The sequence below is a fragment of the Sceloporus undulatus genome, chromosome 2, assembly GCF_019175285.1.
Source record: "Sceloporus undulatus isolate JIND9_A2432 ecotype Alabama chromosome 2, SceUnd_v1.1, whole genome shotgun sequence".
Lineage (NCBI taxonomy): Eukaryota > Metazoa > Chordata > Lepidosauria > Squamata > Phrynosomatidae > Sceloporus > Sceloporus undulatus.
The window spans coordinates 187,121,449-187,135,657 of record NC_056523.1 but is presented as its reverse complement, the minus strand read 5'-3'; the positions used below and the strand labels follow the sequence as shown (position 1 = coordinate 187,135,657).

The 14,209-nt window shown below is 43.2% G+C and overlaps 1 protein-coding gene across 1 annotated transcript in view; it reads right to left on the bottom strand.

Moving 5' to 3' along the window:
- Positions 1-14,007: 14,007 nt before the first annotated feature.
- Positions 14,008-14,209, bottom strand: part of GRM6 (glutamate metabotropic receptor 6) — a 68,284-nt gene continuing 68,082 nt past the window's right edge. The window contains exon 11 of the mRNA XM_042455194.1: positions 14,008-14,063. Within this exon, the coding sequence (XP_042311128.1) occupies positions 14,008-14,063 (56 nt within the window). The remainder of the gene's footprint in view (positions 14,064-14,209) is intronic.

The following is a 14,209-nucleotide window of genomic DNA, read 5'->3' as shown; positions in this document are numbered from 1 at the left end:
GGTCACTGCATATTGCGCAGTTGGGACCTTCAGCAGATTCTTCCCAGCTGACCTGAGTGTGCGGGGTGGATTATATGGGGAGAGGTGGTCCTCCAAGTACCCTGGGCCCAAACTATTTAGGGCTTTATAGGTAATTACCAACACCTTGTATTGAGCCCGGAAGTGAATGGGCAGCCAATGGAGATTTTTTAGGATAGGTGTTATATGGTCTGCCCTGGAACATCCAGCAACCAATCTCGCAGCCGTGTTTTGCACTAATTGAAGCTTCCGGGTTTGGTACAAGGGTTGCCCCGTGTAGAGCGCATTACAGAAATCCAATCGAGAGGTTACCAGAGCGTGTACTACAGTTTCAAGGTCTCCCCGGTCCAGGTAGGGTTGCAGCTGACCAAAGCTGATAACAAGCGCCTCTGACCATCGCATCCACTGAGATGTCAGTTGGAGTGACGAGTCCAGAAGCACTCCCAAGCTGTGGACTGAGTCCTTCAGGGGAGTGTGACCCCGTTCAGGACAGGTGGACAAATTTCACTACCCGGGCCCGGGGAACCTATCACTAGTACTTCTGTTTTCTCTGGATTCAGGCTGAGTTTGTTTTCCCTCATCCAGGATTAACTTATACAATTTTTCAACATGTACCATAAACCCTATTTGGGGGCACTCCCAAATATGCCTGGGATTGTCAGTGTTTGTAGAGTCTTTGTGTTTGCAAAACTTAGCTGATATTCAGCCAGAGTGGTACACTATTCAGGTCTTATTTTCATTTCAGTGGGTAACAGCTGCCCTTTTCGGCAGAGTGACAGAGCTCAGTTGGGGTGTTGAGCCTGGTGTCCATCCACATGGTGGTGCTGTTGTAGCACAGTTATTTGTAAGCTATGGCCTTTTGTGAGGCTAAGGATGTAACTGCAGAAGGTGATCTCAGACTCTGCATGTATCTAATCCTAGAGTAGTGTGCTTGTAGCAAAGTTAACACAAAATTACAGCCCCCTAAATTTCAGGCAGTGGTCTCCTAAATTAATGGAAATCTTTTGCAAGATAATGCTTCTGAATTCCCATCCATCACCTGTCACAAATGCTGAATTGAGGTGGGATACTCGAGTACCAGTGTAATGAGTACCAGAGAAGTACAGAGTCTTTTTTGGGCTCTGAGGATGACATCCAGTGGCATATGAGGCATTCACATGCATGCGCTTCCATGCTTCACACATCCTACTAGGAGTAGGACAACTACAGTCCTGGAAATGGCATTGATGGGGATTTGGAGAGGGTTTTGGTTCTCCATCCCCACATCATAATTTCTGAAGCCAATGAAAGTTGTCACAGATTTGGGGATTCAGTGGCATGGATCAGCTAGGATGCAGGGTGAAGTGGGTGGGATCCCACTTGGTTCAGGATGACTGGTCAATAGCCAAAGGCTTTTTTCCCCAAACCAATATAAATTCTAAAAGTTCCCTCACCTGTCCTGCAACTGCAAGTACATGTTTATTCCTCTTAGTTTTTGTTGGTGGGAGAAATGGTTTCAAGATGCGTGGCATCTACATGACCTCATTGGTTGGTTCTTTCTTGTTTTAGTGCTTAAACAATACACATCCTTTTTTCCTCACCCCCCTGGCTGTTGACTTAAAATGTGGTGTGGGAAAAGGGGGGTGTTGCTGAGGATCAGCTTGACTTAGGTTAAGCATGTCTGCATTTCCAGGGACGCTAGAACTGTATGGGCCGGGAGTTTAAGGGGTTTGTCTGGAGCATGAGAGATAAGTGTGCCTGTCTAGCACATCATGAGAGAGGATCAAGGGAGATGGGAAGGATGTGTGACGTAAAAGACTGGGGGAGAGGAGGCATGATGGGAGCAATCCATTAAAAGGAATTAGAAAACTTGTGGCCTTATAGATGATGTTGGATTCCAATACTTATCAGCTCCACCCAACCTAGCCTTCAGTGAGGGATGATGGGAGGGGTAGTCCACCAGCAACTAGTGCTATTTCCCTCTCCTTCACTAGATGATGAGGTCAGAGATCCTTCCCTTTGTTGGGAAATCTGCCATCTACGTAGGGTGCTTTCATACTGCACCAATATTCCTCTTCACTTACCCTATTTCCATCTTATGAAGCCCTGAGATCAGAAGAGCAATTGAGAGAAGGGCCTTTATAATCCTCTTTGCAAGGAACGTCTTCTCTGGTGCTTTTGAGAAAACTACAATTTCCAGGATTCCATAGGATGCAGCCATGACAGTAAAAGCAGTATCAGTGCTATATTTTTGTAGCATGAAAGGGCCCCTGTATCAAGCTCCTGGGGAAGACTGGATAAGAAATTGGTAAAAGACCATTCAGGGGCCCATTCAGACTACACAAAACAACTATAGAACCATAGCATTAATTTCCCACGCAAACAAAATTATGCTCAAAATTTTGCACCAGAGATTCCAATCATATGGAGAAAGAAATCCCAGATAGACAAGTGGGGTTCAGGAAAGGAAGAGGCACTAGGGACCACATTGCAAACATACAGTGGTTAACGGAGCACCCAAAGGAATTCCAGAAGAGGATCAGCAAGTGTTTTATAGATTATACTAAAGGCTTTGACTGCATAGATCACGAAAAGCTATGGAATGCTGTCAAAGAAATGAAAGCGCCACTACATTTGATGGTCTTGATGAGAAATCTGTACTTAGGACAAGAGGCTACTGTTAGAACAGAATATGGAGAAACAGAATGGTTCTCACTTGGCAAAGGTGTCAAGCATTTTATCACCCTACTTGTTCAACTTGTGTGCAGAAAATATACAAAAAGCTGGCTTAAAACTGATAGAAGGAGAAGTGATGATAGGAGGAAAGAACACCAACAATGTAAGATATGCAGATGACACTGTACTACGAGCAGAAAGCATGAAACCCAAACTCTCCTTGGAAGCCAAGATGACTAAATTGAGGCTGTCGTACTTTAGCCACACCACCAGAAGACATGAATCACTAGAAAAGACAATAATCCTAGGAAAGGTGGAGGGCAGTAGAAAGAGTGGAAGGTTGCACATCAGACGGATGGACTCAGGAAGATCACAGGTGTCAACCTGCAGGATCTGAGCAAAGAGGTTGAGAATCAGGAGTCGTGGAGACATCTCATTCACAGGGTTGCCATGAGCTGAAGTCAACCTGAAGGCAGCTAACAACAACAACAACAACAACAATCCCACTTTAACTATCATAGACCCATAGAAGTGAAAGGAACTGCAAGGGCCAGCTGGCTGCATCTTATGGAATCCTGGGATTTGTAATTTGATGAGCTACTAGAGGAGCACTCTGGGTGAGAATTCGAAGTGCACTTCCCTAAACGGCAAATCCCAGGACTTTATAGAATTTTGCCACAACAGTTATATTGGAATCGTAGCACTATAACAGTAGTGTGAAAGGGCTGCAGGTTGGTAGAAGGAATCAAAAGGGATGTATCCTGGGAAATACTAGGAGCCCCTTAATGTTTTTTTTAAAGGAGTGGGAATGGGAACAAGTGGTTTTCAGCATGGCTTGTCCAATCTGGACACTGACTTGTTGCATCTGATGGCGGCTGTACCCATTAATGTGACAGCAGTGACACTCTCTTCCTTTTACACCTTTATTTCTCTGACCTTGGGCCGAAAACAAGGCTGAATGTTTATGAGGCTGCAGCCCTTGCAATATTTATCGGTTGGAGTGGGAGTTCTGTGTGTGTGGAAGCCTTAAGTGAGGATTTTCTGCTTGGACTGGCCTGATGAAATATTAAAGACCTCTGAAGAAAGGAACAGCGTTCGTTCAGGAAAATCCACACTTGGTTGGCTAGGGGAAAGGGTTGAGAAGAGGTTGGTAGGAGGTTCAGAGAAGAGGATACCTGAAGCATGAAACTGATGTGGATGGGACAGGTGGGAACAGTGGTTAGAGGTGTGTGCAATAGTTTGGCACAGAACAGGAACCTCCAGAAGGGAGGGAAGGAGAGAAACCTGTTTGTACCAGCGACAGAAGGACTCCTGTTTTTATTGTTATATTGTGGTTAGTCTTGTTTCTCCTTCCTTTACAGGTATTATTTGAAAGGTGTTCAGAATCCAAGACTACCTTAAAACTGCACATCCCCCCCCCAGGAGGTGTATCCACACACAACAGTTTGATACCTCTTTAACTGCCATGGCTCCATCCTAGAGAACCCTGGGATTTGTACTTTCGTGGGGTACTTCATAACCTCCAACTCTCCTGATTTGGCAGGGACCATCCACATTAATCCTCTGCTGTCCCATTTTTTCTGCTGCTTTTAAAATGTCCCAGTTTCTCCTCCTCCCACTTGCCCCCTTTGTCCTCAGCTTACCTCTGTTGTTGCAAACTGAGTTCTAAGTGCAAAAGTAGTTTACGCTCAATTCCAAAGGAGGGAAAAGAGATGGGGGTGAAGTCTTGCTCTCCCCAGTGGTATATACTGACATAAATGTAGAAACATATAGGTAGGCAAAGATACAGTGTGTGAATATATTTATACTTATAGGTATATTTAATTACATATATTCTTTACTGTTACTATTATTATTGCTGGTTATTTCTGAGAATATTTTGTATGGCAAATTTTTATTTTTTTATAATTTCTTTATTGTTATTTTACTGATGGCTTTGTGATTAATCTTTACCCCTGTACTACTCTCTCATTAGAAATGTAAAGATTTGCTTTGTATATGCATTTAGGTTTCAGTGTATATATATATATATATATATATATATATATATAAAACAAATCTCATATTGAGATGAAAAAAGCATGCAAATTATGTAGCATTCACATTCTATTACATTCCATAGCCATTTCTGTTTGGCTGGAGAGCCCCATTTTTGTGTCGGGGAGCGTAGAGGGGGCAGGAATTATTCTGCGTTTTATGACCCTTTATAAAAAAGCTTGTTTTTTGGCCCACCAAAGGCTTGCATGGAGCCTCAAAAGACTGACTCTTTACTTTTAAGTTTCCGTCCACTGCGTTCCGGTACATGCCCAGGACATTAATTTTTGAGCCTTTTCACTGGTAACAAGAAGATCTGCTTTCATGTCCCCAAGGTTTTCTACACTCTGTTCTTCAAACCATCCTTTTGTACTTGCTCACAATGGCCATGCTTTCTGTGGGAACACGGTTGCCTGTTCTGGAGCTAATTTTAGTATTTAAGAGCAGTGGAGCGAGGTTTTGGGGATAGTGGCGGAAGAGTCTCCAACCTGTTGCATTCTAGATCTTTTCTAATAGCCAAGGTAGATTAAAATTCTCTTTTGTCCTATTGCCCACAGTTAATATAAAATATTTAAGAATTTAAATAATATCCTGATCTGGAAGATAGGATTCCTAAACATAAAAGTCCATTTTACTGTTGCTGATAGACCTGTTACGTGTGGTTGCTGTGTGCCTTCACCCTAAGGTGAACCAATAGTAGGGTTTTTCTTGGCATGTTTTGTCCAAAGGTGTTTTCTTTTGCCTTCCTAGTGCTAGTGTTAAAACAATGTGTGCAGGATGTGACTGTTGATGGTTATCACCCATGGCAGACAATACCCCTATCTGTGGAAGTAGTAAGGCAGAATCTGCACTGCAGAATTAATGCATCTTGACACTGCTTTAACTGTTATGACTCCATCTCATGGAATCCTGCGATTTGTAGTTTGCAGTGGCACCAGAGCTCTCTGGTAGAGAATGCTAAATATCTTGCAAAACTACAAATCCCAGAATTCCATAGCATTGAACCTTGGCAGTTAAAACGATGTCAAAATGCATTATTTGTGCAATGCCAATGCAGCCTAAGCTTATCACAAAGGTAGTCCTTCGTGTGATTTTGCATTACAACTAGGGTTGCCAGATCTCTTCAGCTTTCATGAGTCATCTCCAGGTGGCTGCACATTATCCAGCTTTGGTGGACTCAGCACCAGGCAAGGGAAAGGACTGTGCAAATCTACAGCTCAACCAGTGCAACACCAGATGGCTACAACTTGCAAGGCTTAATTAATTTGTTGTTGCAACTTGAAAAGGCCCACCATGGAAGTCTTACTTCTTCCGTCCTCTCCCAGTTGTTATGGTGTATCACTAGACTTTCCAAGGTAAACGAAATCTCAGGTCAGGCTATTTTGTTTTGTTTTGTTTTTCTGGTCAACTAACAACCTTAGCGCAGTTGGCTAGTCAATAAATAAAGAGAAAAATCCTTTTGCAGATCTTTTGAGGTTGCTGTCTTTCTGACCCTATGTCTTTCTTCTTTCCAGTTCCAGTCAAGCACCCCAGTTCTGAGCTTGCTGCTTCAGAACTATCTGTGGTTGTTCCTTGATCGGATTTATCAGCTAATTCCTTTTAACAGCTTTCTAATTTTTAAAGGGGGGGGATCTCACTTTATTGAACTTCAAGGAACCAAGCCTGCACCTGGCCCAGAGTGTATCCATATTTCACTCCACCAAATGCATCTGAGGAAGTAGACTGAAGTCTACGAAAGTGCATGCTGCCAATTTCTTTCTTTCAGATTGTCTCCAAGCTGCGACAAGATCTCTCTCCATATTACCAGTTATGCCATTTTGATCCCACTTTAATTGCTGCGGCTCCGTCCCGTGGAATGCTAGGATTTGTATTTTGGTGAGGTAGGTAAAATTCTTTCTGCCAGAGAGATCTAGTACACATTCCTTTAAATTGTACCACTGGAGCTTTCTAGCTGTGAATTCTCAGTCTCTGGTGATTGCAAATTCCAGGATTGTCTAGGATAAAGCTGTGGCAATTAAAGTGACAGCAAATTTCTGTAATTATGTAATGCAGATACAGTCCCAGTGCCCAGGTCGTTGGTCCAATCTGGGCAACTGTTAAAGCAGCAAGGAAAAGTATATTGCATTTCGGGGATGAGTAGCATCCCCACTATGGTTCTTGAAAGAATGGGGGAAAGATTATTCCAGGGCTTTGTCTAGGCTTTCTCTCCCCACCTTCCCATTCCACTGTTAAAGGTGAAGTGATGATGAGGGAAAGAATGATTGTCTTAACCAAATGGAGAAAGAAGTGTAGAAACCAGTGGGGAAAGGGAATGGCATGCACCTTGTTCCTAGCTATTAGTGCGCAAGCCCAGGAGGTTCATGAACATATGAAACTGCCTTCTACTAAGATCATTTTCTTGTTTATGACACTGACTGGAAACGGCCAAGGTTTAAGGCAGAAGCTTTTCCCAGCCATATATGAACACACCGGGAATTGAGTCCAGGACCTTTCCCACAGGCAGTATACAGTATTTGCTACCTTTTGGCTACTATAGCCCTGTTTTAGGTTCAGTGACTAAGATCTGTGCTTAAAATGAGAAAGGCTGTTGGAAATTCTTTGGGATTTACAGTGAGTTTGAAACCGGAATTATATTTATTAAATATGGTGGATTTAGACGATAGTAATGAACGAAAGCATGGAAATTTGACAAGTTATTTGGTAAGAGCAGCAAGGTTGGTTCTGGCAAGAAAGTGGAAAACTAATAACATTCCAGCATGAAAGGACCGAATAGAGAAAGTAATGGAAATAGCCCAATTAGATAAATTGACTAATCTGACAAAGGGAAAGCAAATGAATGTATTTATAGAAAATTTATAGTATATGTTCAACAATTAAAAGGAGATATTAATGTGATAGGGTTTTGATAGCTAGGTAATTGAAATTTGTTGTGTTTTATTTTGTTTTGTTTGTTCTTTTTTATATCTGTAAATTATGGAATGTGAAATAACATTAACAATAGGGTAAATGTCTAGGTAGGAAGAGGAATTTAGAAGATTAAGAGGAAGGAGAATACTGTAATTTAAGATACTAAATAGAGAGTAAACTGGAAGTTTTGTGTGTGTGTGTTTCTTTTTTCTTTTTCTTTCTTTTCTTTTTCTTTTTGGATTGGTTTTTTAAGGGGGAGGGGAAAAGGAATTGTTGGTGTTTGATTCTGTTATATGGTTGTATGTTCATGTCTATATCAATATTTGTTTATTTTTAGGTATCAAATTTTGAATGAAAATAATTTTAATTATAAAATTAGAAGGGCTGGGAGAACTGGGTACTCAAGTCCTTGGAAAATCACTGCCAGTAAGAGAAGATAGCACTGGCCTATGTGGCTTCCTCACATTAGATCAGGGTTGAGAGCAATTTGATTTAGGCCTTTTCACCTTTTTTCTAGGGCTGCAAAATTTGACCAAGAAGGTTTTATTTGGTATGGCTACTTTTTGAGGTAATTTGTGTTTTGGTGTGTTGATTGCCATAGGGACTGAAGAGAAAAAGAAGATTAAAGATGGCCTTTCCTTCTGATTACAAAGGGTATTTTTGGTTGTTAAATTATAGATCAACCCACACACTTCATTCATCATCTCAAAAAGTCATCTGTAATGAGGCTTTTGATCATAGGCAACCTTTTAAACACTTAATTGAATGATCAGATGAAAGAGGGATGGTCAATTAAAAAAAATAAATCCTTGAATTGGTTGCCAACCCCACCTTTTATTGACAAATGAATCAGAATAGGCTTTCAGAAGGGCCATGCTTGCTTATGTGTTTATTGGGATGAGGAAAGTCAGTGTTGTCCAAAGAACAGTCAGAGGCAGAGGCATTGGGTAAAAATGGCTGGTACAGTTGTGGCACTGAGGGACTGCTATGGGCAGAGTTCCTTCCCACATTGCTCTAGTAATGTTCTGGTGAAGCTTGGCAGTTCTTAAAGGGTTGAGCACCAGCCTGGCATAGTGGTTTGGGTGCTGACTACAACTCTGGAGACCAGGGTTCGATTCTCAGCTCAGTCATGAAACCCACTGGGTGACCTTGGGCAGGTCACACTCTCTCAGCCTCAGGGGAAGGCAATGGCAAATCTTGCTAAGAAAACCCCAGGATAGTATTATTTCTGTATAGTACTTTTGTTATCCTGTATTGGTTTAGGGTAAAATAATAAAAACAAATTGAAGGAGGCTGATACAATAAACAGAGTTACTTCTGAAAACTGCCCCATGCCGTAGATGTTATTAATGACTTAATGAAAAGAATTAATGACAAGAAGAAATCAGATCTTCACAAAATAAACAAAGATGCAATTATAAACAATGAAGCATATTAATTATTTGTAAATAGGGACCGGAATCCTGTTGGGGATTTACGTACCATAGTTATGGACCTGTGCAATGATTCCCATTCCAATCTTCCCAATCCCCGCTTACTGGGAAGCAGCCATCACAATCAGTTGGGACAGTGTCTATTCCCCTGTTGATCGGGAAGTAGCTGAATGAGGGGTCGGTCATTCAGAAGCGAATAACCTCATTCACGTATTCTGGGTTTGTTATTCACATTAGGGAACACTATCTCTGTGAGTTCGGTTGTTCACACATGCAAGCACCCAAATAAAAATGGAGTTGATGATGCAAATGTATTTGAAATATGTTCAAGGCATGCAGAGTTTAATCCCAGGTTTATTTTCACTGGTTATTCACTCTGCTGATGATGCAAATCTTTTTGAAAAACTCAGAAAAAAAAACTGGTTTTAATTATCCCGGGTTAAATGGTTTTTGTTTTTTTTTTTTGCCCCCCCCCCCCCCCCCAAACCCCATAATTGAGTGCATTCAGGATGCATGTGAATGAAAGAGATTCAACCCAGATTCATCCTGGATTATTTTCACTGTGAATAATCCTAACTATCACCTCTTCTCGAGTTGCGAGTGATCTCCGGTATAACATGGATAAGCAGGAGCCCATTGCAATTCCTTTTCATGCTAAGATGGTGGGACTGTCAGCCAGCTGCTTTCTGATCAACAAGGGAGCAGACCCCCTCCTCGATAAATCACAGTGGCTGCTGCCCAGTAAATGGGGATTGGGGGACTTTCACAGAGGCCACATGGCTTTTACACAAGAGAATGTGAATAGGAAACAACTACATGTGTGTAACTCTAGTTTACATACCTGCAACTGCCCAACAGGATTCTGGCCAATATTAATAGATGGGATGTTTGTATTTTATTTCCACGACATTTATTTATTTATTGGATTTATATCCCAATATGGGATTCAAGGCAGCTCTCCCATTTCCTCTCTCCCATATTTCATTTCTATAATAAATGAAATATGGCATGGTGCAGTGGTTTGAAAGACGGATAAGGACTCCAGAAGACCATGGTTTGCATTCCCGCTTAGCTCTGGAATCCTACTGAGGGATCTTGGGCAAGTCACACTATTTCAGGAAGGTAATGGCCAACCCCTCCTGAATAAATCTTGCCAAGAAAACCCTAGGAGAAAGTCGCCATAGATCGGAGTCAGCTTGAAGGCAGGTAACAGCAAATAAGATGTCTAAAAATAAAATGGAGCCTTTCTACTGGTAAGATTCTAGGTTATGTGCAAGTACAACAATCCCATAGAGTCCACAACTGCCAGTGCAGCCCAATTTCTTAACACTGTGTGTGTCCATGTGCATTATTATGAGGGAGCTATGATAGAGGAGTGGCTCAATGCTAGAGTAGCTGTGCATCAAGGTGGCATGACTTTCTCCAGAGTCGTTATCACATGGGGGAAACGGGGGATAATTGGAAGGTCAATGCAGTGTGATCCTGGATGCAATCATGCGGATTCATGTTATTGCGTGAGAGATTATCACACGTAATCAAAGTCAATGCTAGGCTAATTTGAACCCACTCCAGGGTCAACAGATAGATGTGTAAATTTGGGGAAATACAGAATTTACAAATCCTTTTCCACTCCAAAGTTGCGTTCAAATCGAATTTGGTAGGTATGGAACGCATGTCTCAGTTGCCCTTGGATTGCCTTCAAATCAGACTACAATTCCCAAGCTCCTTTGCTGACTGCAATTTTTCCCTCCCTCCCTCCGGGTGTGGAGTGCTTTTCTCTCAGCCTCTCGGAGTACTGTATTTCTGGAGCTGTTTTGGGGATGAAGCAGCCCTCCCTCCCCACAGAGAGACACACACACTGCCTCCGTCCCTCCTCCTCTCACCCTTTCTGGCTCTTTCCCTTTGCAAAACTCATCCTCTCCAACTGGAGGGAAGGGATTGGCTCTCTCTTTCTCTCTCGTGACCCTGTCACAGGGTTTTCTTGGCAAGTTTATTCAAATGGGGTTTACCGTTGCCATTTTCTGAGGAGGCTGAGAGAGTGTGACTTGCACCAGGTCACCCAGTGGGATTCCATCCCTGCCTTCTAGAGCAGGGGTCAGCAAACTAAGGCCCGCAGGCTGGATCCGGCCCGCCGAGGCCTTGAGACTGGCCCCAGCCCAGTTCTGCCACCCCCGCCGCAGCTTCCGTGCCACTCCAGGCACCCGCGGGGCCTCGCTGCCCTCCTCCTCCACCGCGCATGGCCGCACAGAGGAGGCGGAGGAAGAGGAGGCCAGTGAGGCCTGGGGCGGAAGAGGTGAAGGTGGAGGCGGCGCCTCCTGTGTGTGGCCGCGCCACCCTCCCCACAGCCTCCTCCCTCCCTCTCGGCCTCTGTGGAGGCCAAAGCCTCCGCAGGGGCCAAGAAGGGGTGCGCGGGGCTGCCAGCGATTGCAGCGATCGCTGCTGGCCTCCTCCCTCCTTATTTATTTATTTATTGGCTTCGGCCGATCAGTTGTCTGAGGGACAGCAACCCGGCCCCTGGCTCAAAAAGGTTGCCTACACCTGTTCTAGAGCCATAGTCCAATGCTCAAACCAGTTGCTTTGGACTGATTTTGAATTGGGGAATTGCCTAAATAACGTGAAATAAGGGGTAATGAATGCACAAATAAAGTGAATTGCCTTCATAACGTGAAATAAAAAGTAATGAATGAACAAATAATGTGAATTGCCTAAATAATGTGAAATAAAGGGTAATGAATGAACAAATAATGTGAAACAAGGCTAAAACACGGGAACCGGAGGCAAGCCCCGCCGGAAGTGTAAAAAGGTCACGATCCAATTCGACTCTCACTGCGCATGTGCAGGGATGCTAATTTGAATTCTAGACTACAAAGGGCACATAGTCATATGATCACTTCCTTTGCATTCACGCTACTTTGGCTTTGGGATGGGTGCTGTGTTCTTCTGTGCGTTTGATAACCATCCACATAATAGCTTTCATTTTCAAATTGGCCCTACTTTCTTTTCTTTCAAAATTAAGAGACATTCCTCCCATGTGATAACGTCCCAGGTGGCATCACAAGGGAGACAGATGAAAACACAAATTGTTCTGAATGGTACTGCAAGACTTTTTAAAGGGTGGGCCATATCAGGTGTGCAATTCTACTTCAGACAGCAAAACATCTGGGCTCAGCACTGACAGAGATGATGGGCAAACTGGCTGCCTTAGATTAAAAGCCACAGGATAGCTCTGGGCAGATTAATTCCCCTGTTGTTCACCCTCAGAAGTTCTGGAAATGCCCTGAGCATGGAGTTAAATCCACTCATCCCTTAGGACACAGAAATCAAAAATGTGGGATGAAGTTGTCGTATCCCATTGTTTTCCTGTTGGTTTGCTTGTCAGTTATAAATAAACCTTCAATGGCCAACAGGAGTGGCTAGCATAGCAGGGAAGCAGCCAAGTTTCATTCTTGTAACATGAGGGCGCTAGTGCATAAATGTGCTATCCTGAAAACGAGCAGGGTGCTGCATCAATTCTTCTCCAAAGGCAAGAATCCAGCAGCTCTAGTCCTTCAGGTAGCTTCAAATGCATCCAGGCCATCTCACCCCTCTCACAGCAATACTTCACTCAAACAGTAAAGCACCTCTTTTCAATCTTTAGCAATAGCAATAGCAATAGCAAGTACATTTCTATATGGCTTATCAGTGCACTTAAGCACTCCCTGAGTGATTTACAATGTGTATGCTACTTGCCCCCAACAAGCTGGGTACTCATTTTAATGACCTAAGGAACGATGCCAGGCTGAGACGACCCAGAGCCCCAGGCTGGTATTGAACTCACAACCTTGTGGTTTGTGAGCGAGTGGCTGCAGAACAGGCATTTAACCACAGATGAAAGTTGGGACACATATGTCCCAGCAACCTCAGAGTGTGTTTAAGATGGCAAGAGTTATTAATGAGGAAGAACACAAGCAAAGAGAGGCTGCAGCAATTTGCATTTGCCTGAGCTTCCTGGGAAGGGCACAATTCCACACGGTCCTCTCTTCTCCTCCCTTCCTTGCAGAGTGGAAACTACTTTTGCATTTCAAATTCCATTTGCAGCAATTGAAGTAAGCTGAAGACAAAGGGGAAAGTAGGATGAGAAGAAGGAAACAGACATTTTAAAAGCAGGTGAAAAAGTGGGATGACAGAGGATTAATCATAACTGTTCCTGATTAAATTGGGACAGTTGGAGGATAGGTTGTCTGTACAGCTTGCCCTCCAGATTTGCAGTTTTGACTTTTGCAAATTTGATTATTTGTAGATTTGGTTAATATGTTATCTCTAGGAATCTCTAGGTCCTCCAGCATGACTCTGCAAGATGTTGGCCATAAAGTTACACTGAAGAACCCAGAGATTCCTAGAAAGGTTTTCTCTCAGGTTAAAAAAGAAACAGTTTATTTTTTAATTGGTGTTTTTTTCCCACTTTCACAGGGATCCTTTGCCCCTAACTCCAGCACCTGTGGAGGGCCCCCTATATTACCATTGCAGAGAGAAATAAGCTAAATAAGCTAAAGGCCTGCAATTAATACAGATAGAAAGAACATGACTAGAGGAATACATTACTGCTGTACTATTTGAGAACTGGGAGGAACAGGCATACTCTGAGACCCTAATTTCAGAGCTAGCATGAGTCATAGATCCTGAGGCCCTGCAGCTCCTAAGCCAGAATGAGAACACTACAGCTCTCCAGACCCAGCATGACCTATGGTCAGGGATGATGAGAGTTTGAGTCCAATAACATCCAGAGGACCACAGCTTCTTCATCTTTTCCCTAGGTGCAACTCAAGTTAGGCTGCAAAATAAAACACACAAAACCAATGTTGTAAAAATACAGGTTTATTCCCCACCATATGCCCACCCCCAGCCCTTTTACCCTCCCCCCAAAAAACTTTTCACACCCCACCCTTGTCCCCCCATCAGTAGCAGTGCCCTTCTTCTTCAGTTATGTGGGCACCATAGTCAGTTCTGTATAGCTGATGTACATCACCTTAGGGAGGCCTGCAAAAGACACAAAATGGAGAAGTGTTAGACAAAGATACATAGGTGAAGGGAAGAGGGTCACGCTGGGACCCAGAGTGGAAGACTGGGCTGGGTTGTGGAATTTGAGGGATGAGGGCGGGAAGTTTTTGCTGTTATTCTCAACA